At 40.3% G+C, this 26,588-nt stretch overlaps 1 protein-coding gene across 5 annotated transcripts in view; it reads right to left on the bottom strand.

Moving 5' to 3' along the window:
• The window catches only part of LOC124015788 (BRD4-interacting chromatin-remodeling complex-associated protein-like), a 67,205-nt gene that overhangs the window by 4,612 nt on the left and 36,005 nt on the right, over positions 1-26,588 (bottom strand). For 4 of the 5 annotated variants that reach the window (XM_046331266.1, XM_046331276.1, XM_046331258.1 and 1 more), the window contains 9 exons: positions 21,118-21,261; positions 11,178-11,720; positions 10,947-11,073; positions 10,788-10,882; positions 10,327-10,416; positions 10,177-10,229; positions 9,876-10,024; positions 7,201-7,295; positions 5,371-5,473 (listed from right to left, as the gene is read on the bottom strand). In XM_046331266.1, coding sequence (XP_046187222.1) covers positions 5,371-5,473; positions 7,201-7,295; positions 9,876-10,024; positions 10,177-10,229; positions 10,327-10,416; positions 10,788-10,882; positions 10,947-11,073; positions 11,178-11,720; positions 21,118-21,261 — 1,399 coding nt within the window. The remainder of the gene's footprint in view (positions 1-5,370; positions 5,474-7,200; positions 7,296-9,875; positions 10,025-10,176; positions 10,230-10,326; positions 10,417-10,787; positions 10,883-10,946; positions 11,074-11,177; positions 11,721-21,117; positions 21,262-26,588) is intronic. The other variant, XM_046331292.1, reaches the window with a different exon arrangement.

The following is a 26,588-nucleotide window of genomic DNA, read 5'->3' as shown; positions in this document are numbered from 1 at the left end:
GCTGCATTAATACTGCAGTGCATCTCCTCCTCATGGACTGCACCAGATTTGACAGTTCTTGCTGTGAGATATTACCCCACTCTTCCACCAAGGCACCTGCAAGTTCCCGGACATTTCTGGAGGGAATGGCCCTAGCCCTCACCTTGAGATCCGGGCTCTTCGCTGGCCATGGCAGAACACTGACATTCCTGTCTTGCAGGAAATCACACACAGAACGAGCAGTATGACTGATGGCATTGTCATGCTGGAGGGTCATGTCAGGATGAGCCTGCAGGAAGGGTACCACATGAGGGAGGAGGATGTCTTCCCTGTAACGCACAGCTATGAGACTGCCTGCATTGACAACAAGCTCAGTCCGATGATGCTGTGACACACCGCTCCAGACCTTGACGGACCCTCCACCTCCAAATCGATCCTGCTCCAGAGTACAGGCCTCGGTGTAACGCTCATTCCTTTGACAATAAAAGCAAATCCGACAATCTCCCCTGTTGAGACAAAACCGCGACTCGTCAGTGAAGAGCACTTTTTGCCAGTCCTGTCTAGACCAGCGAACATGGGTTTGTGCCCATAGACGATGTTGCCGGGGATGTCTGGTGAGGACCTGCCTTACAACAGGTCTACAGGCCCTCAGTCCAGCCTCTTTCAGCCTATTGCGGACAGTCTGAGCACTGATGGAGGGATTGTGCGTTCCCGGTGTAACTCGGGCATTTGTTGTTGCCATCCTGTACCTGTCCCGCAGGTGTGATGTTGGAATGTACCGATCCTGTGCAGGTGTTGTTACACGTGGTCTGCCATTGCGAGGACGATCAGCTGTCCGTCCTGTCTCCCCGTCTTAGGTGTCTCACAGTACGGACATTGCAATTTATTGCCCTGCAGTCCTCATGCCTCCTTGCAACATGCCAAAGGCACATTCACACAGATGAGCAGGGACCCTGGGCATCTTTCTTTCTTTTTTTCAGTCAGTAGAAAGGCCTCTTTAGTGTCCTAAGTTTTCATAACTGTGACCTTAATTGTCTACTGTCTGTAAGCTGTTAGTGTCTTAACGACCGTTCCACAGGTGCATGTTCATTAATTGTTTATGGTTCATTGAACAAGCATGGGAAACAGTGTTTAAACCTTTTACAACGAAGATCTGTGAAGTTTATATTTTTAGGAATTATCTTTGAAAGACAGGGTCCTGAAAAGGGACGTTTTTTTTTTGCTGAGTGCGGCAGGGTAGCCTAGCCTAGTGGTTAGAGCGTTGGACTAGTAACAGAAAGGTTGCAAGTTCAAATCCCCTAGCTGACATGGTACAAATCTGTCATTCTGCCCCTGAACAGGCAGTTAACCCACTGTTCCTAGGCAGTCATTGAAAATAAGAATTTGTTCTTAACTGACTTGCCTAGTTAAATAAAGGTTAAAAAAATAATAATAATATTAGATATAGGTATGTACATTAGATATAGGTATGCACATTAGATATAGGTATGTACATTAGATATAGGTATGTACATTAGATATAGGTATGCACATTAGATATAGGTATGCACATTAGATATAGGTATGCACATTAGATATAGGTATGCACATTAGATATAGGTATGCACATTAGATATAGGTATGCACATTAGATATGTACACATAGATATAGGTATGCACATTATGCACATTAGATATAGGTATGCACATTAGATATAGGTATGCACATTAGATATAGGTATGCACATTAGATATAGTATGTACAATAGATATATATGTAGGTATGTACATTAGATATAGGTATGTACATTAGATTAGATATAGATATAGGTATGTACATTAGATATAGGTATGTACATTAGATATAGGTATGTACATTAGATATAGGTATGTACAGATATAGATATAGATATAGGTATGTACATAGGTAGTACAATAGATATAGGTATGTACATTAGATATAGGTATGTACATTAGATATAGGTATGTACATTAGATATAGGTATGTACATTAGATATAGGTATGTACATTAGATATAGGTATGTACATTAGATATAGTTATGTACAATAGATATGTACAATAGATATAGGTATGTACAATAGATATGTACAATAGATATGTACAATAGATATAGGTATGTACAATAGATATAGGTATGTACATTAGATATAGGTATGTACATTAGATATAGGTATGTACATTAGATATATGTACAATAGATATGTACAATAGGTATGTACAATAGATATAGGTATGTACATTAGATATAGGTATGTATATTAGATATAGGTATGTACATTAGATATAGGTATGTACATTAGATATAGGTATGTACATTAGATATAGGTATGTACATTAGATATAGGTATGTACATTAGATATAGGTATGTACATTAGATATAGGTATGTATATTAGATATAGGTATGTATATTAGATATAGGTATGTATATTAGATATAGGTATGTACATTAGATATAGGTATGTATATTAGATATAGGTATGTATATTAGATATAGGTATGTATATTAGATATAGGTATGTATATTAGATATAGGTATGTACATTAGATATAGGTATGTATATTAGATATAGGTATGTATATTAGATATAGGTATGTATATTAGATATAGGTATGTATATTAGATATAGGTATGTATATTAGATATAGGTATGTATATTAGATATAGGTATGTATATTAGATATAGGTATGTATATTAGATATAGGTATGTATATTAGATATAGGTATGCATTTTTTATTATTTTTTTATTTCACCTGTATTTAACCAGGTAGGCTAGTTGAGAACACCTTTATTTAACCAGGTAGGCTAGTTGAGAACAAGTTCTCATTTGCAACTGCGACCTGGCCAAGATAAAGCATAGCAGTGTGAACAGACAACACAAGAGTTACACATGGAGTAAACAATTAACAAGTCAATAACACAGTAGAAAAAAAAGAGTCTATATACATTGTGTGCAAAAGGCATGAGGAGGTAGGCAAATAATTACAATTTAGCAGATTACCACTAGAATGATAAATGATCAGATGGTCATGTACAGGTAGAGATATTGGTGTGGCTTAATAAAAACAGTATGGGGATGAGGTAGGTAAAAATGGGTGGGATATTTACCGATAGACTATGTACAGCTGCAGCGATCGGTTAGCTGCTCAGATAGCAGATGTTTGAAGTTGGTGAGGGAGATAAAAGTCTCCAACTTCAGCGATTTTTGCAATTCGTTCCAGTCACAGGCAGCAGAGAACTGGAACGAAAGGCGGCCAAATGAGGTGTTGGCTTTAGGGATGATCAGTGAGATACACCTGCTGGAGCGCGTGCTACGGGTGGGTGTTGCCATCGTGACCAGTGAACTGAGAGAAGGCAGAGCTTTACCTAGCATGGACTTGTAGATGACCTGGAGCCAGTGGGTCTGGCGACGAATATGTAGCGAGGGCCATATTAGATATAGGTATGCATATTAGATATAGATATGCATATTAGATATAGATGGACCATTGGCTTCTTCCTTGCTGAGCGGCCTTTCAGGTTATGTCGATATAGGACTTGCTTAACTGTGGATATTGATACTTTTGTACATGTTTCCTCCAGCATCTTCACAAGGTCCTTTGTTGTTGTTCTGGGATTGATTTGCACTTTTCGCACCAAAGTACGTTCATCTCTAGGAGACAGAACGCATCTCCTTCCTGAGAGGTACGACGGCTGCGTGGTCCCATGGTGTTTATACTTGCGTACTATTGGTTGTACAGACGAAGGTGGTACCTTCAGGCGTTAGGAAATTGCTCCCATGGATGAAACAGATTTGTGGAGGTCTACAATTTTTTTTTGAGGTCTTGGCAGATTTCTTTTGATTTTCCCATCATGTCAAGCAAAGAGGCACTGAGTTGGAAGGTAGGCCTTGAAATACATCCACAGGTAAACCTCCAATTGACTCAAATGATGTCAATTAGCCCATCAGAAGCTTCTAAAGCCATGAAATAATTTTCTGGAATTTTCAAAGCTGTTTAAAAGCACAGTCAACTTAGTGTATGTAAACTTCTGACCCACTGGAATTGTAATAGTGAATTATAAGTGAAATAATCTGTCTATAAACGTATTAGACATAGGCCTGCATATTAGACATAGGCCTGCATATTAGACATAGGCCTGCATATTAGACATAGGCCTGCATATTAGACATAGGCCTGCATATTAGACATAGGCATGCATATTAGACAGAGGCATGCATATTAGACAGAGGCATGCATATTAGATATAGGCATGCATATTAGATATAGGCATGCATATTAGATATAGGCATGCATATTAGATATAGGCATGGATATTAGATATAGGCATGGATATTAGATATAGGCATGGATATTAGATATAGGCATGTATATTAGATATAGGCATGTATATTAGATATAGGCATGCATTAGATATAGCCATGCGTATTAGATATAGGCATGTATTAGATATAGGCATGGATATTAGGCGTGTATATTAGATATGGGCATGCATATTAGATATAGCCATGCGTATTAGATATAGGCATGTATTATATATAGGCATGGATATATCAGGCCTGCATATTAGATATAGGCATGCATATTAGATATAGGCCTGCATATTAGATATAGGCCTGCATATTAGATATAGGCCTGCATATTAGATATAGGCATGCATATTAGATATAGGCCTGCATATTAGCTATAGGCCTGCATATTAGCTATAGGCCTGCATATTAGCTATAGGCATGCATATTAGCTATAGGCATGCATATTAGCTATAGGCATGCATATTAGCTATAGGCATGCATATTAGATATAGGCATGGATATTAGATATAGCCATGGATATTAGATATAGCCATGGATATTAGATATAGGCCTGCATATTAGCTATAGGCATGCATATTAGCTATAGGCATGTATATTAGATATAGGCATGCATATTAGCTATAGGCATGGATATTAGATATAGCCATGGATATTAGATATAGCCATGGATATTAGATATAGCCATGGATATTAGATATAGGCATAGAACCCGATTTAACATCTTTCGAGACACCTGAACATAGCTGTGTAGAGACGCTCAACGTCTAACCTGACAGAGCTTGACAGGATATGCAGAGAAGAATGAGACAAACTCCCAAATGCCAAGCTTGTAGGATCATACTAAAAAAGAATTGAGGCTGTAATCGCTGCCAGATGTGCTTCAACAAAGTACTGAGGGAAAGGGTTTGAATACTTATGTAAAGGTGATATCATTATGGGGTAGTGTGTTGTGTGAGGGAAGAAAGTATTATTCCATTGTAGAATAAGGCTGTAACGTAACAAAATGTGGAACACGTCAAGGGGTCTGAAAACTTTCCCGAATGCCCTGTATGTATATTAGATAAAGATTTGTTACCAGGTCTGTCTCTGGCGAGGATGCGGTCCTGTCCCAGAGAGATCTTCTCTTCCTGAATAAACATCCTGTCCATCATTACCATCTCAGCTGACGGGCCAAGGCGCTGTGAAACCAAACAGCAACACAGCCAGCTAATCAATCAACCATAACACAAAAGTTAGCGAGACAATCCTAGTGAGGGAGAAAGAGTAGACACATCCACAGGTAAACCTCCAATTGACTCAAATGATGTCAATTAGCCCATCAGAAGCTTCTAAAGCCATGAAATAATTTTCTGGAATTTTCAAAGCTGTTTAAAAGCACAGTCAACTTAGTGTATGTAAACTTCTGACCCACTGGAATTGTAATAGTGAATTATAAGTGAAATAATCTGTCTATAAGCGTGTTCGACATAGGCCTGCATATTCGACATAGGCCTGCATATTCGACATAGGCCTGCATATTCGACATAGGCCTGCATATTCGACATAGGCCTGCATATTCGACATAGGCCTGCATATTAGGCCTGCATACATAGGCCTGCATATTCGACATAGGCCTGCATATTCGACATAGGCCTGCATATTCGACATAGGCCTGCATATTCGACATAGGCCTGCATATTCGACATAGGCCTGCATATTCGACATAGGCCTGCATATTCGACATAGGCCTGCATATTCGACATAGGCCTGCATATTCGACATAGGCCTGCATATTCTGACATAGGCCTGCATATTCGACATAGGCCTGCATATTCGACATAGGCCTGCATATTCGACATAGGCCTGCATATTCGACATAGGCCTGCATATTCGACATAGGCCTGCATATTCGACATAGGCCTGCATATTCGACATAGGCCATGCGTATTAGATATAGGCATGTATTATATATAGGCATGGATATATCAGGCGTGTATATTAGATATAGGCATGCGTATTAGATATAGGCATGGAGGGAGAAAGAGTAGACACTGAACAGACGGAACAGGTAAAGCACCTGGAGAAGGAACCCTAGTGAGGGAGAAAGAGTAGACACTGAACAGACAGAACAGATAAATCACCTGGAGAAGGAACCCTAGTGAGGGAGGGCTGTATAGCAGGAGACAGAACAGGTAAATCACCTGGAGAAGGAACCCTAGTGAGGGAGGGCTGTATAGCAGGAGACAGAACAGGTAAATCACCTGGAGAAGGAACCCTAGTGAGGGAGAAAGAGTAGACACTGAACAGGTAAATCACCTGGAGAAGGAACCCTAGTGAGGGAGGGCTGTATAGCAGGAGACAGAACAGGTAAATCACCTGGAGAAGGAACCCTAGTGAGGGAGAAAGAGTAGACACTGAACAGGTAAATCACCTGGAGAAGGAACCCTAGTGAGGGAGGGCTGTATAGCAGGAGACAGAAGAGGTAAATCACCTGGAGAAGGAACCCTAGTGAGGGAGAAAGAGTAGACACAACAGACGGAACAGGTAAAGCACCTGGAGAAGTAACCCTAGTGAGGGAGAAAGAGTAGACACTGAACAGACAGAACAGGTAAATCACCTGGAGAAGGAACCCTAGTGAGGGAGGGTTAGGAGACAGAACAGGTAAATCACCTGGAGAAGGAACCCTATTGAGGGAGGGTTAGGGTTAGGGTTAAGGGTTAGGGTAGCTCAGTTTGTAGAGCATGGCGCTTGTAACGCCAGGGTAGTGGGTTCAATCCCCGGGACCACCCATACGTAGAATGTATGCACACATGACTAAGTCGCTTTGGATAAAAGCGTCTGCTAAATGGCATATATTATTATTATATTAGGGAGGGCTGTAGCAGGAGGCAGATAACTTAAATAACAAGGTAATATAATATCTTACCGTTGATTCCTCAAAAAGGAGGTGTCTGTATTTATCCAGCATAGCCTGCGTTCTCTTCAGGAGCTGGCTGGAAACCCTCTGAAACTCATCATCCACTGAAGGGGAGATAATATGGAACAGGGGAGGTGGAGAAGAGACAGTGGGAACCAATGGTACATAATTAGGGCTGGGAGTTTCTGGTCTTGTGGTCACTCAGACCATACATTTAGGGCTGGGAGTTTCTGGTCTTGTGGTCACTCCGACCATACATTTAGGGCTGGGAGTTTCTGGTCTTGTGGTCACTCCCGACCATACATTTAGGGCTGGGAGTTTCTGGTCTTGTGGTCACTCCCGACCATACATTTAGGGCTGGGAGTTTCTGGTCTTGTGGTCACTCCCGACCATACATTTAGGGCTGGGAGTTTCTGGTCTTGTGGTCACTCCCGACAATACATTTAGGGCTGGGAGTTTCTGGTCTTGTGGTCACTCCCGACCATACATTTAGGGCTGGGAGTTTCTGGTCTTGTGGTCACTCCCGACCATACATTTAGGGCTGGGAGTTTCTGGTCTTGTGGTCACTCCCGACCATACATTTAGGGGTGGGAAATGCCAGGGACATGGCGATACGATGGAATCATTCTTAGGTGCCGATACGACATGTATTGCAATTCTCACGATTCTACATGTATTGCGATTCTCTTCTTAGTCTGCACGTTTGCTTCATACAGACTGGACAAGTTTAAGCGGAGCGCAAAATGGATTATGGTCATTGTAGTTAATTACCACATTTTCTGCGCTAAACTATGCTGAATATTGGGCTGTTGGAAACTACAACTCCCTGCTACATCGTACAGTTCAGGCTACATCTGATTGATCTCTACAGAAACAGCACATCAAGCTCACAGAAAGAAACTAAATGGAATTCAAATATTTCACCGATTAGTTGTTTAAATTTTTTTAAATAACAGACATTTCCGTTAACTTGTTTGAGATAGGGGGCAGCATTTTCACTTTTGGATGAATAGCGTGCCCAGAGTAAACTACCTCCTACTCAGTCCCAGATGCTAATATATGCATATTATTATCACTATTGGATAGGAAACATTGAAGTTTCTAAACTGTTTGAATGATGTCTGTGAGTATAACAGAACTCATATGGCAGGCAAAAACCTGAGAAAAAATCCAAAAAGGAAGTGGGAAATCTGAGGTTTGTAGTTTTTGAACTCACCCCTATCGAATACACAGTGGGATATGGGTTATGTTGCACTTCCTAAGGCTTCCACTAGATGTCAACTGTCTTTAGAATGTTGTTTCAGGCTGCTCATGTGAAGGGGGACTGGATGGGAGCTGTTGGACTAAGAGGTCTGCCTACAGCCTTGTTCTCAGTCACACACTTTCTCTTGAGAGGTAGCTCATTCATTACTTTTCTACAGACAATGGAATTCTCCGGTTGGAACATTTTTAAACTTTTATGATAAAAACATCCTAATGATTGATTCTATACTTAGTTTGACAATTTTCTTCGACCTGTACTATAACCTTTTGAACGTTTTGTCCGAATGGACCAGATCGCGCTTTTGGATTTGTTTACCAAACGCCCTAACAAAAGAAGCTATTGGACATAAATGGACATAAATGATGGACATTATCGAACACAACAAGCATTTATTTTGGAACTGCGATACCTGGGAGTGCATTCTGATGAAGATCAAAGGTAAGTTAATATTTATAATGCTATTTATGAATAATGTTGACTATCCAACAATGCGGATATTTCTCTGGCTGGTTTGGGCTCTGAGCGCCGTTCTCATATTATTGCATGGTTTGCTTTTTCCGTAAAGTTTTTTTTAAATCTAACACAGCGGTTGCATTAAGGAGAAGTGTAAAGTTCCATGCATAACACTTGAATTGGGGTTCTGCTAGCGGAACGGGGTTCCGCCAGTCCTAGACAGGTTGATCGCTCAGCACTATTCACTATTTAAAAAGAATATGGAGAGCTATAGGATGAAAACACAGGAGTTTTGGCACAGGTACAGCAAACTAGCGCTAGCTAACGCTACCTACCTTGTATTACAAATCGATACTTGGAGTCAAAGTATATGGCCAATATACCACGGCTAATGATTGTTGTTGGGCACGACGCAAAGCGGCCCATAGCCGTGGTATATTGGCCATGTACCACAAATGCTGAAGAGCCTTATTGCTATTGTAAACTGGTTGCCAACGTAATTACAACAGTAAAAATAAGTTGTCATACCCGTGGTATACGGTCAATATATACCACTGCTGTCAGCCAATCAGCATTCAGCATTCAAACCACCCAGTTTATAATACTGTATCAATCCCCACCAATCACAAATACACATGTTAACAGCAGTGTGTGTACCTCTGTGGTAGTTGTGTGGTGCGGTGGCAGTGCCCTGGTAGAGGTGGTAAGGCACCAGGCGGGTCAGGGTGTGTGTACCTCTGTGGTAGTTGTGTGGTTGGGTGGCAATGCCCTGGTAGAGGTGGTAAGGCACCAGGCGGGTCAGGGTGTGTGTACCTCTGTGGTAGTCATGTGGTGCGGTGGCGGTGCCCTGGTAGAGGTGATAAGGCACCAGGTGGTCAGGGTGTGTGTACCTCTGTGGTAGTCATGTGGTGCGGTGGCGGTGCCCTGGTAGAGGTGATAAGGCACCAGGTGGTCAGGGTGTGTGTACCTCTGTGGTAGTCATGTGGTGGGGTGGCAGTGCCCTGGTAGAGGTGGTAAGGCACCAGGCGGGTCAGGGTGTCTTCAAAGCACTGGAAGGAAGAGCTGTCGTCTGGGTGGAGGACTGAGCCCTGCTGCTTCCTCAGCTGCTCCAACATCCTGCACACACCACACAGGGTCAAGGAAGATAGGCAATTCAGTCTTGTGACCTTACTTTTAAGAAGCGGTAGGACAACACTCATGCTCACAAACAAACACCACATGAAAAAGAGATCAGAAATACGTTCTAGGAGAATGATACAGGAGCATACCTGGCTTCCTTGCTAGGTTTAGCCATACTGAAATGCATCTTCATAGCAGCAGTCTGTCAGGTGAACAAGACACAGCATCAGAACCAGATTGATTAGCCAGGTGATTAAATAGAGTCAGAAATGGAAGCCAGCAGGATTGGTTGACCTGACCTGTGTTTGTAGAGGGGCCAGACCAGGGCTGAAAGTCTGCTGTGTAGAGGTCATCTGAATCAGACCTGACACGGACTCCATCCCCCCCACCTGGCAGAGGAAAGAGGGATAGTAAAAGAATACTAATGGAACCTTTATTTATCCAGTCAGTTAAGAACAAATTCACTAGGCAGAGTAGCCTAGTGGTTAGAGCGTTGGACTAGTAACCGGAAGGTTGCGAGTTCAAACCCCCGAGCTGACAAGGTACAAATCTGTCGTTCTGCCCCTGAACAGGCAGTTAACCCACTGTTCCCAGGCTGTCATTGAAAATAAGAACATGTTCTTAACTGACTTGCCTGGTTAAATAAAGGTAAAATGAAAAAAATATATATATATTTCTATTTGATGGCCAATAAATCTTTTTCAATTTAAAGGAGTCAAAAGGTTGAGATGAGGGTTGAGCATCAGTAGGTGTTACCTACCTGCACAGCCTGGTGTAGTGACTGTTGACCAGGCTGGTTAGCTGGAGCCACGCCCCCCTGGGTCACCTGAGCTCCTGACAACACGTCATTGAATGCTGAAAAGAGATGAGAGTCAGATCAGGAACACATTTCACAGTAGTGATGTTGTTTCTTTCTGACCTGTGGCAGGAGTCTTGACCAGCACAGATGACTGAGGAGCAGGCACGTCTTGTTGACCACCATGATGTTGGGGTTGGGGCTGGCTTTGCTGCTGCCATTTGGCCTGTAGTAGAATGTTCTGTTGCACCTGAGCGTGAATAAAGAGAGAAAATTGATTATTCAAATACTTTGATAAACACTCAGGTAGTAGCAAGTCAAAACATCTGAGCAGTGAAGGGTGTTCCTTCACACCTGGTGTTTCTGTTGTGGAGAGGGCTGAGCACCAACCAACTGCAGGCGGTGCTGCCGCTCTGCTGTTAAGACCTGGGTCTTCAACACCCCACCCCCGGGGTCCCCCACCTGGCTAGCAGTGAACTGGAGCCCTGCCAGAGGGGCCTGGAGGATCTGGGGGGGTTTGGGGGAGCGAGAGGGGGGGGACGTCCGGTTCGTAGAGAGCAGGCTGGGAGGGGGCGGGGCTGGAGGTGTATTTGTTGTTGTGGGACAGGCTGGGAGGGGGCCGGGGCTGGAGGTGTATCTGTTGTTGTTGTTGTGGGGCAGGCTGGGAGTGGCCTGGTATCTGGTTCTGGATAATGAACATTGGGGGAAGAGAGGAGGGGGTGCAGGATCGGGCAGGGGTCTGGGGTTGAGAAGGGGACCAGGACTGGGGGAATGCATGGGGAGGGGGGAGGGCTGTGGGCTGTCCGACAGAGGGAGGGCAGTGTGGGAGGCCAGGGGCTGGGAGGGGGACAGGCTCTGGAGCTTCAGTTGCTGCTGCTGGCCACCCGCCTGGGCCATCTAGGGTTAGAGGTCAAAAAAACAGGAAACACGTCAGAAACCAACAAAGAGGAAACAAACATGATATTTAGGTTCCAAACAATACAAGTTATGCTAGAACGTGTGGAACTGCATTTTAAACAGGTAGCTATAGGACATCAAGCAAAAAAAACAAGCATGAATAGTCATAATTGCAGTAGTAGTAGTAAATAGTCATATTTGCAGTAGTAGTAGTAGTAGTAGTAAATAGTCATATTTAAAGTAGTAGTAGTAGGAGTAAATAGTCATATTTAAAGTAGTAAATAGTCATATTTAAAGTAGTAAATAGTCATATTTAAAGTAGTAAATAGTCATATTTAAAGTAGTAAATAGTCATATTTAAAGTAGTAAATAGTCATATTTAAAGTAGTAGTAGTAGTAGTAGTAAATAGTAATATTTAAAGTAGTAGTAGTAAATAGTCATATTTATAGTAGTAGTAGTAAATAGTCATATTTATAGTAGTAGTAGTAAATAGTCATATTTATAGTAGTAGTAGTAAATAGTCATATTTATAGTAGTAGTAGTAAATAGTCATATTTATAGTAGTAGTAGTAAATAGTCATATTTAAAGTAGTAGTAGTAAATAGTCATATTTAAAGTAGTAGTAGTAAATAGTCATATTTAAAGTAGTAGTAGTAAATAGTCATATTTAAAGTAGTAGTAGTAAATAGTCATATTTAAAGTGGTAGTAGTAAATAGTCATATTTAAAAGTCCTTCTGTAGCTCAGTTGGTAGAGCATGGCGCTTGTAATAGTCCAGGGTAGTGGGTTCGATTCATATTTATAGTAGTAGTAGTAAATAGTCATATTTAAAGTAGGACCACCCATACGTAGAATGTATGCACACATGACTGTAAGTCGCTTTGGATAAAAGCGTCCGCTAAATGGCATATATTATTATTATTATATAAAGTAGTAGTAGTAAATAGTCATATTTAAAGTAGTAGTAGTAGTAGTAAATAGTCATATTTAAAGTAGTAGTAGTAGTAGTAAATAGTCATATTTAAAGTAGTAGTAGTAGTAGTAAATAGTCATATTTAAAGTAGTAGTAGTAGTAGTAAATAGTCATATTTAAAGTAGTAGTAGTAGTAGTAAATAGTCATATTTAAAGTAGTAGTAGTAGTAGTAGTAGTAAATAGTCATATTTAAAGTAGTAGTAGTAGTAAATAGTCATATTTAAAGTAGTAGTAGTAGTAAATAGTCATATTTAAAGTAGTAGTAGTAGTAAATAGTCATATTTAAAGTAGTAAATAGTCATATTTAAAGTAGTAGTAGTAGTAGTAAATAGTCATATTTAAAGTAGTAGTAGTAGTAGTAAATAGTCATATTTAAAGTAGTAGTAGTAGTAGTAAATAGTCATATTTAAAGTAGTAGTAGTAGTAGTAAATAGTCATATTTATAGTAGTAGTAGTAGTAAATAGTCATATTTAAAGTAGTAGTAGTAGTAGTAAATAGTCATATTTAAAGTAGTAAATAGTCATATTTAAAGTAGTAGTAGTAAATAGTCATATTTAAAGTAGTAGTAGTAGTAAATAGTCATATTTAAAGTAGTAGTAGTAGTAAATAGTCATATTTAAAGTAGTAGTAGTAGTAAATAGTCATATTTAAAGTAGTAGTAGTAGTAAATAGTCATATTTATAGTAGTAGTAGTAAATAGTCATATTTAAAGTAGTAGTAGTCATATTTAAAGCAGTAGTAGTCATATTTAAAGCAGTAGTAGTCATATTTAAAGCAGTAGTAGTCATATTTAAAGTAGTAGTAGTCATATTTAAAGTAGTAGTAGTCATATTTAAAGTAGTAGTAGTCATATTTAAAGTAGTAGTAGTCATATTTAAAGTAGTAGTAGTAGTAAATAGTCATATTTAAAGTAGTAGTAGTAGTAAATAGTCATATTTAAAGTAGTAGTAGTAGTAAATAGTCATATTTAAAGTAGTAGTAGTAGTAAATAGTCATATTTAAAGTAGTAGTAGTAGTAAATAGTCATATTTAAAGTAGTAGTAGTAGTAAATAGTCATATTTAAAGTAGTAGTAGTAGTAAATAGTCATATTTAAAGTAGTAGTAGTAGTAAATAGTCATATTTAAAGTAGTAGTAGTAGTAGTAAATAGTCATATTTAAAGTAGTAGTAGTAGTAAATAGTCATATTTAAAGTAGTAGTAGTAGTAAATAGTCATATTTATAGTAGTAGTAGTAAATAGTCATATTTATAGTAGTAGTAGTAAATAGTCATATTTATAGTAGTAGTAGTAAATAGTCATATTTATAGTAGTAGTAGTAAATAGTCATATTTAAAGTAGTAGTAGTAGTAGTCATATTTAAAGTAGTAGTAGTAGTCATATTTAAAGTAGTAGTAGTAGTAGTAGTAAATAGTCATATTTAAAGTAGTAAATAGTCATATTTAAAGTTTTAGTAGTAGTAAATAGTCATATTTAAAGTAGTAGTAAATAGTCATATTTAAAGTAGTAGTAAATAGTCATATTTAAAGTAGTAGTAGTAGTAGTAAATAGTCATATTTAAAGTAGTAGTAGTAGTAGTAAATAGTCATATTTAAAGTAGTAGTAGTAGTAGTAGTAGTAGTAGTAGTAGTAGTAGTAGTAGTAAATAGTCATATTTAAAGTAGTACTAGTAGTAGTAGTAGTAAATAGTCATATTTAAAGTAGTAGTAGTAGTAGTAGTAGTAGTAGTAAATAGTCATATTTAAAGTAGTAGTAGTAGTAAATAGTCATATTTAAAGTAGTAGTAGTAGTAAATAGTCATATTTATAGTAGTAGTAGCAGTAAATAGTCATATTTATAGTAGTAGTAGTAGCAGTAAATAGTCATATTTAAAGTAGTAGTAGTAAATAGTCATATTTAAAGTAGTAGTAGTAAATAGTCATATTTAAAGTAGTAGTAGTAGTAGTAAATAGTCATATTTATAGTAGTAGTAGTAGTAGTAAATAGTCATATTTATAGTAGTAGTAGTAAATAGTCATATTTATAGTAGTAGTAGTAAATAGTCATATTTATAGTAGTAGTAGTAAATAGTCATATTTATAGTAGTAGTAGTAAATAGTCATATTTATAGTAGTAGTAGTAAATAGTCATATTTAAAGTATTTATAGTAGTAGTAGTAAATAGTCATATTTATAGTAGTAGTAGTAAATAGTCACATTTATAGTAGTAGTAGTAAATAGTCACATTTATAGTAGTAGTAGTAAATAGTCATATTTATAGTAGTAGTAGTAAATAGTCATATTTATAGTAGTAGTAGTAAATAGTCATATTTATAGTAATAGTAGTAAATAGTCATATTTAAAGTAGTAGTAGTAGTAGTAGTAAATAGTCATATTTAAAGTAGTAGTAGTAGTAGTAGTAAATAGTCATATTTAAAGTAGTAGTAGTAGTAGTAGTAAATAGTCATATTTAAAGTAGTAGTAGTAGTAGTAGTAAATAGTCATATTTAAAGTAGTAGTAGTAGTAGTAGTAGTAGTAGTAAATAGTCATATTTAAAGTAGTAGTAGTAGTAGTAGTAGTAGTAGTAGTAGTAAATAGTCATATTTAAAGTAGTAGTAGTAGTAGTAGTAGTAGTAGTAAATAGTCATATTTAAAGTAGTAGTAGTAGTAGTAGTAGTAGTAAATAGTCATATTTAAAGTAGTAGTAGTAGTAGTAGTAGTAAATAGTCATATTTAAAGTAGTAGTAGTAGTAGTAGTAGTTGTAAATAGTCATATTTAAAGTAGTAGTAGTAGTAGTAGTAGTTGTAAATAGTCATATTTAAAGTAGTAGTAGTAGTAGTAGTTGTAAATAGTCATATTTAAAGTAGTAGTAGTAGTAGTAGTTGTAAATAGTCATATTTAAAGTAGTAGTAGTAGTAGTAGTAGTAAATAGTCATATTTAAAGTAGTAGTAGTAGTAGTAGTAGTAAATAGTCATATTTAAAGTAGTAGTAGTAGTAGTAGTAAATAGTCATATTTAAAAAGTAGTAGTAGTAGTAGTAGTAGTAGTAAATAGTCATATTTATAGTAGTAGTAGTAGTAAATAGTCATATTTATAGTAGTAGTAAATAGTCATATTTAAAGTAGTAGTAGTAGTAGTAGTAGTAGTAAATAGTCATATTTAAAGTAGTAGTAGTAGTAAATAGTCATATTTATTTAAAGTAGTAGTAGTAAATAGTCATATTTTAAAGTAGTAGTAGTAGTAGTAAATAGTCATTTATTTAAAAGTAGTAGTAGTAGTAGTAGTAAATAGTCATATTTAAAGTAGTAGTAGTAGTAGTAAATAGTCATATTTAAAGTAGTAGTTTAAAGTAAATAGTCATATTTAGTAGTAGTAGTAGTAGTAGTAAATAGTCATATTTATAGTAGTAGTAGTAGTAAATAGTCATATTTAAAGTAGTAGTAGTAGTAAATAGTCATATTTAAAGTAGTAGTAAATAGTCATATTTAAAGTAGTAGTAGTAGTAGTAGTAGTAAATAGTCATATTTAAAGTAGTAGTAGTAAATAGTCATATTTAAAGTAGTAGTAGTAGTAGTAAATAGTCATATTTAAAGTAGTAGTAGTAGTAGTAGTAGTAAATAGTAATATTTAAAGTAGTAGTAGTAGTAGTAAATAGTAATATTTAAAGTTGTAGTAGTAGTAGATAGTAATATTTAAAGTTGTAGTAGTAGTAGTAAATAGTCATATTTAAAGTAGTAGTAGTAAATAGTCATATTTAAAGTAGTAGTAGTAGTAAATAGTCATATTTAAAGTAGTAGTAGTAGTAAATAGTCATATTTAAAGTAGTAGTAGTAGTAGTAGTAGTAAAGTCATATTTAAAGTAGTAGTAGTGGTAAATAGTCACATTTAAAGTAGTAGTAGTAGTAAATAGTCATATTTATAGTAGTAGTAGTAGTAGTAGTAGTAGTAGTAAATAGTCATATTTAAAGTAGTAGTGGTACAAGTCTGCAGCAGGACGGGACAGTGGGTTATTGAAGCCTAGATATGGAAGGGTAATAAGTATCTCTAATAGCGTCTGGCTCCAGCAGTTACCTAGTCAGTTACCTACTCCACAGAGACACCAGAGAGGACAGTGTGTCACTGTCACCAACAGCGTTGGTGGTGAAAATGCATAAAATATTTGAATAGGGTAGGTAGTGTGTACTAGCCAACTACCTAGTGTGTACTAGCCAACTACCTAGTGTGAACTAGCCAACTACCTAGTGTGAACTAGCCAACTACCTAGTGTGAACTAGCCAACTACCTAGTGTGAACTAGCCAACTACCTAGTGTGAACTAGCCAACTACCTAGTGTGAACTAGCCAACTACCTAGTGTGAACTAGCTAGCTACACAAGTACCAGTGGTTTACATTACGTCCTGGACCAGTATGTGCATAGTACCCTGACGCATTGGACCAGAGCTACTGGGCCGACTGGTATGTGCATATTACCCTGACGCATTGGACCAGAGCTACTGGGCCGACTGGTATGTGCATAGTACCCTGACGCATTGGACCAGAGCTACTGGGCCGACTGGTATGTGCATATTACCCTGACGCATTGGACCAGAGCTACTGGGCCGACTGGTATGTGCATAGTACCCTGACGCATTGGACCAGAGCTACTGGGCCGACTGGTATGTGCATATTACCCTGACGCATTGGGCCAGAGCTACTGGGCCGACTGGTATGTGCATATTACACTGACGCATTGGACCAGAGCTACTGGGCCGACTGGTATGTGCATATTACCCTGACGCATTGGACCAGAGCTACTGGGCCGACTGGTATGTGCATAGTACCCTGACGCATTGGACCGGAGCTACTGGGCCGACTGGTATGTGCATATTACCCTGACGAATTGGACCAGAGCTACTGGGCCGACTGGTATGTGCATAGTACCCTGACGCATTGGACCAGAGCTACTGGGCCGACTGGTATGTGCATATTACCCTGACGCATTGGACCAGAGCTACTGGGCCGACTGGTATGTGCATAGTACCCTGACGCATTGGACCAGAGCTACTGGGCCGACTGGTATGTGCATAGTACCCTGACGCATTGGACCAGAGCTACTGGGCCGACTGGTATGTGCATAGTACCCTGACGCATTGGACCAGAGCTACTGACTCACACGATACACGAGACCAAGAAACGTCTACAGGTTGCACACGCACAGTCATTTGAAAGAATAACAAAACTTCAGCAACTCAAAAGGCAAAATCCATTAACGCCAAGGTTATGGAATTCATTGCCTTTGACAAGCAACCGTTCTCCATTGTGGGTGATGTTGGCATTCGCCGACTGGTCGAGCACTTAACACTACCAGGTGTGCTATTTTTCAGATATTGCCCTACCGGAGTTATACAGTAATAGCATCACTGCTATTAGCTTCACGACATACTATGGAATGCTGTTTGGGTCAAAAAGATAGAGTAGCACTGTCGAAGCTCAACAAAAAAGTCAGCAATCACTGGCCATGAACAGTGTGTTTACAAAACCGCGTTGGTAATAAAGCATCATTTATTTGACTGAAGCTTCTGGAGTAGCTAGCTTCAACTTGGTACCTAGCTAGCACCAATACAACCAGCCTGAAAACAGTGACCAGTAGAAATTGCAGTCGTTTTCACTATTCTTAGCAATGATTTAGGAATCCTTGTAAATACAGTGCCTTGCGAAAGTATTCGGCCCCCTTGAACTTTGCAATGGAAGGGTAATAAGTATCTCTAATAGCGTCTGGCTCCAGCAGTTACCTAGTCAGTTACCTACTCCACAGAGACACCAGAGAGGACGGTGTGTCACTGTCACCAACAGCGTTGGTGGTGAAAATGCATAAAATATTTGAATAGGGTAGGTAGTGTGTACTAGCCAACTACCTAGTGTGTACTAGCCAACTACCTAGTGTGAACTAGCCAACTACCTAGTGTGAACTAGCCAACTACCTAGTGTGAACTAGCTAGCTACACAAGTACCAGTGGTTTACATTACGTCCTGGACCAGTATGTGCATAGTACCCTGACGCATTGGACCAGAGCTACTGGGCCGACTGGTATGTGCATATTACCCTGACGCATTGGACCAGAGCTACTGGGCCGACTGGTATGTGCATAGTACCCTGACGCATTGCCAGTTTTTGATTTGTTAAAAAAGTTTGAAATATCCAATAAATGTCATTCCACTTCATGATTGTGTCCCACTTGTTGTTGATTCTTCACAAAAAAATACAGTTTTATATCTTTATGTTTGAAGCCTGAAATGTGGCAAAAGGTCGCAAAGTTCAAGGGGGCCGAATACTTTCGCAAGGCACTGTATTAACTTGGTAGCCACTTGTTGTTCGTCTATTGAAATTGAACTTCAGCTCATGAAAATAAATAGCTAGCCAGCTACTTAACCCTGTTGCCAAAGGCTAACGTTATTAGCAGCCTGCTAGCTTCAGCTTGCCAGTGAGGCTCAACCGGACCGGGTTGTGAAGCTAATAAGTTACATACATCTTAGGCAAATACATTTAAACTCAGTATCACAATTCCTGACATTTAATCCTAGTAAGAATTCCCTGTTTTAGGTCAATTAAGATCAACCTATTGAAGAATGTGAAATGTCAGAATAATAGTAGAGAGAATGATTTATTTCAGCTTTTATTTCTTTCATCACATTCCCAGTAGTATTTGGTAGCATTGTCTTTAAATAGTTTAACTTGGGTCAAACGTTTCGGGTAGCCTTCCACAAGCTTCCCACAATAAGTTGGGTGAATTTTGACCCATTCCTCCTGACAAAATTGGTGTAACTGAGTCAGGTTTGTAGGCCTCTTTGCCCACAAACACTTTTTCAGTTCTGCACACAGATTTTCTATGTGATTAAGCTTTGTGATGGCCACTCCAATACCTTGACTTTGTTGTCCTTAAGCCATTTTGCCACAACTTTGGAAGTATGTTTTGGACCATTGTCCATTTGGAAGACCCATTTGCAACCAAGCTTTAACTTCCTGACTGATGTCTTGAGATGTTGCTTCAATATATTCACAATTTCCTACCTCATGATGCCATCTATTTTGTGAAGTGCACCAGTCCCTCCTGCAGCAAAGCACCCCCACAACATGATGCTGCCACCCCCATGCTTCACGGTTGGGATGGTGTTCTTCGGCTTGCAAACCTCTCCCTTTTTCCTCCAAACACAACGATGGTCATTATGTCCAAACGGTTCTATTTTTATTTCATCGGACCAGAGGACATTTCTACAAAAAGTACTATCTTTGTCCCTATGTGCAGTTGCAAACCGTAGTCTGTCTTTTTTTATGGCGGTTTTGGAGCAGTAGCTCCTTCCTTGTTGAGCAGCCTTTCAGGTTGTGTTGATATAGGACTCGTTTTACTGTGGATATAGATACTTTGTACCGGTTTCCTCCAGCATCTTCACAATGTCCTTTGCTGTCGTTCTGGGATTGATTTCCACTTTTCGCACCAAGTACGTTAATCTCTAGGAGACAGAACGCATCTCCTTCCTGAGCGGTATGACGGCTGCGTGGTCCGATGGTGTTTATACTTGTTCATCTGTGCAAACAATAGTACATATGGTACCTTCATTGTAACAAAATGTGGAAATAAAGGTTTGTGAATACTTCCTAAAGGGCACTTATCATCATATGGTATGTGAAGTCCCGGGAAATTCCCTACTTTAATCACCCACACACAAGATGAACAGAGATGGATTGGAATGGTGATTTAGAGAGGAAACAACCACCAGGTCTATGGCCAGGATGAACTGACACAGAGAGAGATCAAGCTGGCGAACGAGAGCAAGACAGAGAGAGAAGCCTCCAGATGCCGCAGCCCATCTGGTGTTCAACCTTCCCAAGTTCTCTTACGTCACCCCGCTCCTCCGCTCTCTCCACTGGCTTCCAGTTGAAGCTCGCATCCGCTACAAGACCATGGTGCTTGCCTACGGAGCTGTGAGGGGAACGGCACCTCAGTACCTCCAGGCTCTGATCAGGCCCTACACCCAAACAAGGGCACTGCGTTCATCCACCTCTGGCCTGCTCGCCTCCCTACCACTGAGGAAGTACAGTTCCCGCTCAGCCCAGTCAAAACTGTTCGCTGCTCTGGCCCCCCAATGGTGGAACAAACTCCCTCACGACGCCAGGACAGCGGAGTCAATCACCACCTTCCGGAGACACCTGAAACCCCACCTCTTTAAGGAATACCTAGGATAGGATAAAGTAATCCTTCTCACCCCCCCCTTTAAGATTTAGATGCACTATTGTAAAGTGACTGTTCCACTGGATGTCATAAGGTGAATGCACCAATTTGTAAGTCGCTCTGGATAAGAGCGTCTGCTAAATGACTTAAATGTAAATGTAAACACAACGTCCTAACGCAGAGTGGCAGTAGCAGCAACAGGGGGTGGGGTTTAGCATAAAAGGGCTTGTTGTCTACCTGGTTTACCACTGCTGTCTCAGCTAATTGGCTGTCATGGCCCAAGGAGGCTTGACCAAAGCTGCTGTTGCTGCTGACGATAACGGACGCTGGCACGCCCACTGACACAGTGGAGACGGGATCATTCTCTGTCTGTCGCTGGTCCTGACACGAGCACATTACCAAGTCAGGGAGGGAGAGAGGAAAGGAGAGTAAAATAGTTTGGTTTTTTTTTTAGATTGGACAGTTCAGACCAGGGGACCAAGGCATCTGTCTAATCTAGTTGGTGATTGTTAACTGCTCACTTTAGATCAACAACACAATGTCAGACAAAGACGAGAGAGGCAGGGGGGAGAGAGAGAGCGAGAGAGGCAGAGAGAGAGAGAGAGAGAGGGGAGAGAGAGCGAGAGAGGAGGGGGCAAAGAGAGAGAGAGCGAGAGAGGCAGGGGGCAAGAGAGAGAGAGAGAGAGGCAGGGGGCAAAGAGAGAGAGAGCGAGAGAGGAGGGGGCAAAGAGAGAGAGAGAGAGAGGCAGCAAAGAGAGAGAGAGAGAGAGAGAGAGAGAGAGAGAGAGAGAGAGAGAGAGAGAGAGAGGGGCAGAGAGAGAGAGAGAGAGAGAGAGAGAGAGAGAGAGAGAGAGGCAGGGGGCAGAGTGTTAGAGGAAATTGTAGTTAAGATGATTAATTATGTATACATTATTGATTAGAACCATTTATTCTAATACTATTATGTTATGATATGAAAAGTAAAAGTTATTGGTTAGGCTGTTACTGAAAATGTAGTCCAGAACTAATTTGATTGTCTGTGCTTCTTGGGAAGGTTAAGGGGGAGAAAAAGCTTTTCAGACAAGATAAGAATGTTTGGGTTTTGTTCCATTGGTAAGAGAAAAGTATATCTTCTAGACAGGTTGTAATGTCTGGTTTATGAGGGGAGTAGAAAGCATCTCCGGACCTAAACAAAAAACAACGGGGCTATCGTGGGAAACTGATGATGTCATTTTGAGTTTATAACCTGTGGAAATCTGTGTATGTAGTTAGTACTCTCTGGAATTAAACGCTCTTTACCTGGCTTTTAAGACTGGTCTCGATCTACTTCATGCATAATTAATGAACTTACAACTCATTAATGAATTAGAAATGAGTGCTAATTGGTTTTGGCAATTAAAGCATAAAGGAATTTAGAATTCCTCTATCAATTTGGTCCTTTGAGCCGGGTCTAAATATCTCTACCTGTTATCTGAAGGTAATACGCTGAAAAACGTGAACGTACAAGTTTTTTGACTCGTTTTACTAAAGACCTGACCTCTGAATTGAGGTTAAAATTGAAACAGGCTTGCGTATTATCAGAGGACAGAGAGGGTGACTAGATTCAAACGAACAATGTTTTCCCAGCCGGCAGCAGGTAAAGTAGCCTTTATTCTCGAATTTGGGAGGGATTATTTAGGATATTTATTGATTAAAATGTTATGAAGGAGTTGAATTTGATCAATAATAGGTGCTTGAATATTCCGAACAAATAAAATGGGTTTCTACCGGGGGTATTAACCAGGATATCGATAAAAAGGAAGCAGGTCCGAAATTGACCCTGAGGTAAGGTGCACTACCACCAAATAAACTAGAGCTTAATACGGCCTGGTTTTGCAAGCCAGAAGGATTATTAAGGAGTGATATAGTACGCATTGGAGAATTAGGACGCTTGTTCCATACAAATAGGATGGCCAATAATTATACCTAAATACAGTTTTTACCTAATAGTCTATCTGTATATGGGAAGCTGACTGCGGAAAGTAGCAGATAGATATGTTAAAACAGGTGAGGATAAATTAGGCTTGGTGAGAAGGCTGGGTAATTCTAGGCGAACAGAATAAATGAACCTGTACAATGCTGAAAGAAATTAATATGAAATGATAAGTGATTAGTCTAGATTAGTGAGATTCGAGACATTAACGATTGAAAGTCCCAAAAGGAATATCCTATGGGTGAAATGTTATTGTCCGATCAAAAGTCTTCTATGGACGCAGTTCACAGGATGGAAAATACATACTGATTATTTTTAAAGGAACACACACATAGGCAGACAGGATAGTAACTAGAAGTAACGGTAAATTACAAATTTATAGAACTGCACGCACATAGAATTTAAAATTATATAGAAAGGCATAGATAAGTGTTTAAAAACATTGCTACTAGTAACGATAAGGATTAAGAATGGGGAGAAATGCCTCGAAAGAAGCCCCAGAACTAACGGGAGACGAGCGTTACATGGCACAGAAAGACAAGAGAAACATCGATTTCTGTCTAAGATGGAAAAAATAAAAAATAAAAATACGATTTTGATGGCCGTTTTCTAGAAAAGCTAGAATCCCTTATAAAACAGATACATAAGGAATGTGGTAAATGGTGAGAAGCAGAATAAACAGGGGTTATACACAGCCGGAGTTTGGCTTTCGGAAGCAAAAAAGAGAAAGAGACGTGCAGAAAACGAGAATTCTAACTGAGGGAAAACTTTGGGTGTTAAATTGGGGCTATTTTCTGTTGTCTAGATGTCGGAGTAACAAATACAGATAACTGTAAAAATGAGTATATTTGCGGAGAGTCTCGGTCAAATTCAGAGCGCTGGTAGTATAGTGGTGAGCGCAGCAGTCTCACCAACGGCAATCCACGGTTCGGTTCCCGGCCGAGGCGTTTAACTAAAATTGATTTTAGATCGTAATTGACCTATTTGTATGTTTTGCCTGAAAAATACGGTCGCCAGTGTTTGCAAAAGATATAACTGAACGGATATTATGTGTTCTAGATAGAATTGATAAAAGAAGTTATTAAAAATAATGGCGAGACTCTTTGATGTAAAACGCTATTTCGCCCAAAATGATCTGGTGGAATAATTTATTGAGATGGGAGTCGTAATTAAATAGATGTATCATAGAAGAGAGAGAGTTACCTAAAGTTAAATGGAGGGGATAACGGAGAGATACGATACAATTCCAGCCTGCCCTGACGTTATGGCTATTTATGAATCAATTGACATGAGAAGTTTAGCACAAAAACAGGGTACGTTAAATGTTAGGGTAAATTAAATTGAGAAGTTCGGTTGGGTTTACTCTGAGGATTAGAATTTAAAACTGAACTCAATCTGAATAGGGAATATATATTTTACAAAGGCGGGCAGATGTGTCTATAGCCAGCAACGGAATTGCTAGACACTCAATGGGGCTATATAGTGCAACGCTTTGGACTATAAATTGGGTGAGAATAGTTTAATCGTAAGAAGTTGTGATTGTTTCTCTAATTATTGATTTTTGGTTAAGGTAACGCCAGTGAAATTGAACAAAAAGTAACGTATTCTAAAAATGATCTGATTTCCGTCCTCATTGTGGGGAACAAATGAAAAGTCTTATCTTAAAGGGACAGTGCACGGTAATCACAGTGGTTTGAGTGTATGACAGTGGGAAAAATATTGTGGGACGACAATTCGAAGATAGAAAAATAAGGGATTTAAAACAAACGATGTGAGGGAATTATCATAATTATTAGGTTTTGTTTTTGTAGTAAAAGTTTGGGTTAAGGGGATTTCCCTGTTCCCAGAGACAAGGCATTTTAAAGGCGTACACTCACTAATGCTGGTCTGAGTTTGTAATTAGACAAGTGAATAATGTATTGGGAATTGAGTTGTAATTAAAAACACTAAGTCAAAGACGAGACAGGTACTTAGAGCAAAATGGATTCTAAATGATAACAAAGAGACAACTATAATTGATGCCCATTATGCCCATCGAAATGTTTTTATAAAATTAGCGAATTGAGAGATGTTGATTGATGTTGTAGACTCTAATTCAAGATTCAACAGAGGTGATAAATTAGGTTTGGTTTATCGAACCCGAAATACTGTTGTTGCAGACAGCCAACCATTATTTACAATGAGTTGAAAATCGTTGCGATATGAGTCAAGGTTGAACGCTTGAAGAATGAGTAGAAATGAGTGCGAATGAGTGCGAATTGGTTTTGGCAATTAAAGCATAAAGGAATTTAGAATTCCTCTATCACAGAGAGAGAGAGAGGCAGAGAGAGAGCAGCAGAGAGAGAGGCAGAGAGAGAGAGAGAGAGAGAGGCAGAGAGAGAGAGAGAGAGAGAGAGAGAGCAGAGCGAGAGAGAGAGAGAGAGAGGCAGAGCGAGAGCGAGAGGCAGAGCGAGAGAGAGAGAGAGCAGAGCGAGAGTGAGAGCGAGAGGCAGAGCAGAGAGAGAGGCAGAGCGAGAGAGAGAGAGAGAGAGCGAGAAGCGAGAGAAGAGAGGCAGAGCGAGAGAGAGAGAGAGAGAGGCAGAGCGAGAGAGAGAGAGAGAGCAGAGAGAGAGCAGAGAGAGAGAGGCAGAGCGAGAGAGAGAGAGAGAGGCAGAGCGCAGAGCGAGAGCGAGAGGAGAGAGCGAGAGAGAGCGAGAGAGAGAGGCAGAGAGAGAGAGAGAGAGGCAGAGAGCGAGAGAGAGAGAGAGGCAGAGCGAGAGAGAGAGAGGCAGAGCGAGAGAGAGAGAGAGAGGCAGAGAGAGCGAGAGAGAGCAGAGAGAGAGAGAGAGGCAGAGCAGAGAGAGAGAGCGAGAGAGAGCAGAGCAGAGAGAGGCAGAGAGAGAGCAGAGCGAGAGAGAGGCAGAGAGGCAGAGAGAGAGAGCGAGGCAGAGCGAGAGAGAGGCAGAGCGAGAGAGCAGAGGCAGAGAGGCAGAGCGAGAGCAGAGCGAGAGGCAGAGCGAGAGCAGAGCGAGAGGCAGAGCAGAGAGCAGAGCGAGAGGCAGAGCGAGAGGCAGAGCGAGAGAGCAGAGAGAGGCAGAGAGAGAGAGAGGAGAGGCAGAGAGAGAGGCAGAGAGAGAGAGGCAGAGAGAGAGAGGCAGAGAGAGAGCGAGAGAGAGAGAGAGAGAGAGCGAGAGGCAGAGCGAGAGAGAGAGGCGAGCAGAGAGAGAGAGAGAGCGAGAGGCAGAGAGAGGCAGAGACAGAGAGCGAGAGAGCGAGAGAGCAGAGCAGAGGGGAGAGAGAGGGGCAGAGCAGAGGGGAGAGAGCAGAGAGAGAGGGGCAGAGCGAGAGAGAGAGAGCAGAGCGAAGGGGCAGAGCGAAGGGAGAGAGCGAGAGGCAGAGCGAGACAGCAGAGCGAGAGAGGGCAGAGCGAGAGGGGAGAGAGCGAGAGGGGCAGAGCGAGAGAGAGCAGAGAGAGCGAAGAGAGAGCAGAGCGAGAGAGGGGCAGAGCGAGAGAGAGCGAGAGCGAGAGAGACAGAGCAGAGCGAGAGAGCAGAGCGAGAGAGGGGCAGAGCGAGAGGGGCAGAGCGGCAGGCAGAGCGAGAGGGGCAGAGAGAGAGGGAGCAGAGAGAGAGAGAGGCAGAGCGAGAGAGGCAGAGAGAGAAGAGACAGAGAGAGAGGCAGAGAGAGGGCAGAGCAGAGAGAGAGAGCAGAGAGAGGAGCAGAGAGAGAGGGACAGAGAGAGAGAGCAGAGCAGAGAGAGGGCAGAGAGAGAGGGCAG

Source organism: Oncorhynchus gorbuscha, linkage group LG02 (assembly GCF_021184085.1).
Source record: "Oncorhynchus gorbuscha isolate QuinsamMale2020 ecotype Even-year linkage group LG02, OgorEven_v1.0, whole genome shotgun sequence".
Taxonomy (NCBI): domain Eukaryota; kingdom Metazoa; phylum Chordata; class Actinopteri; order Salmoniformes; family Salmonidae; genus Oncorhynchus; species Oncorhynchus gorbuscha.
This window is presented reverse-complemented; position numbering and strand designations above follow the sequence as displayed.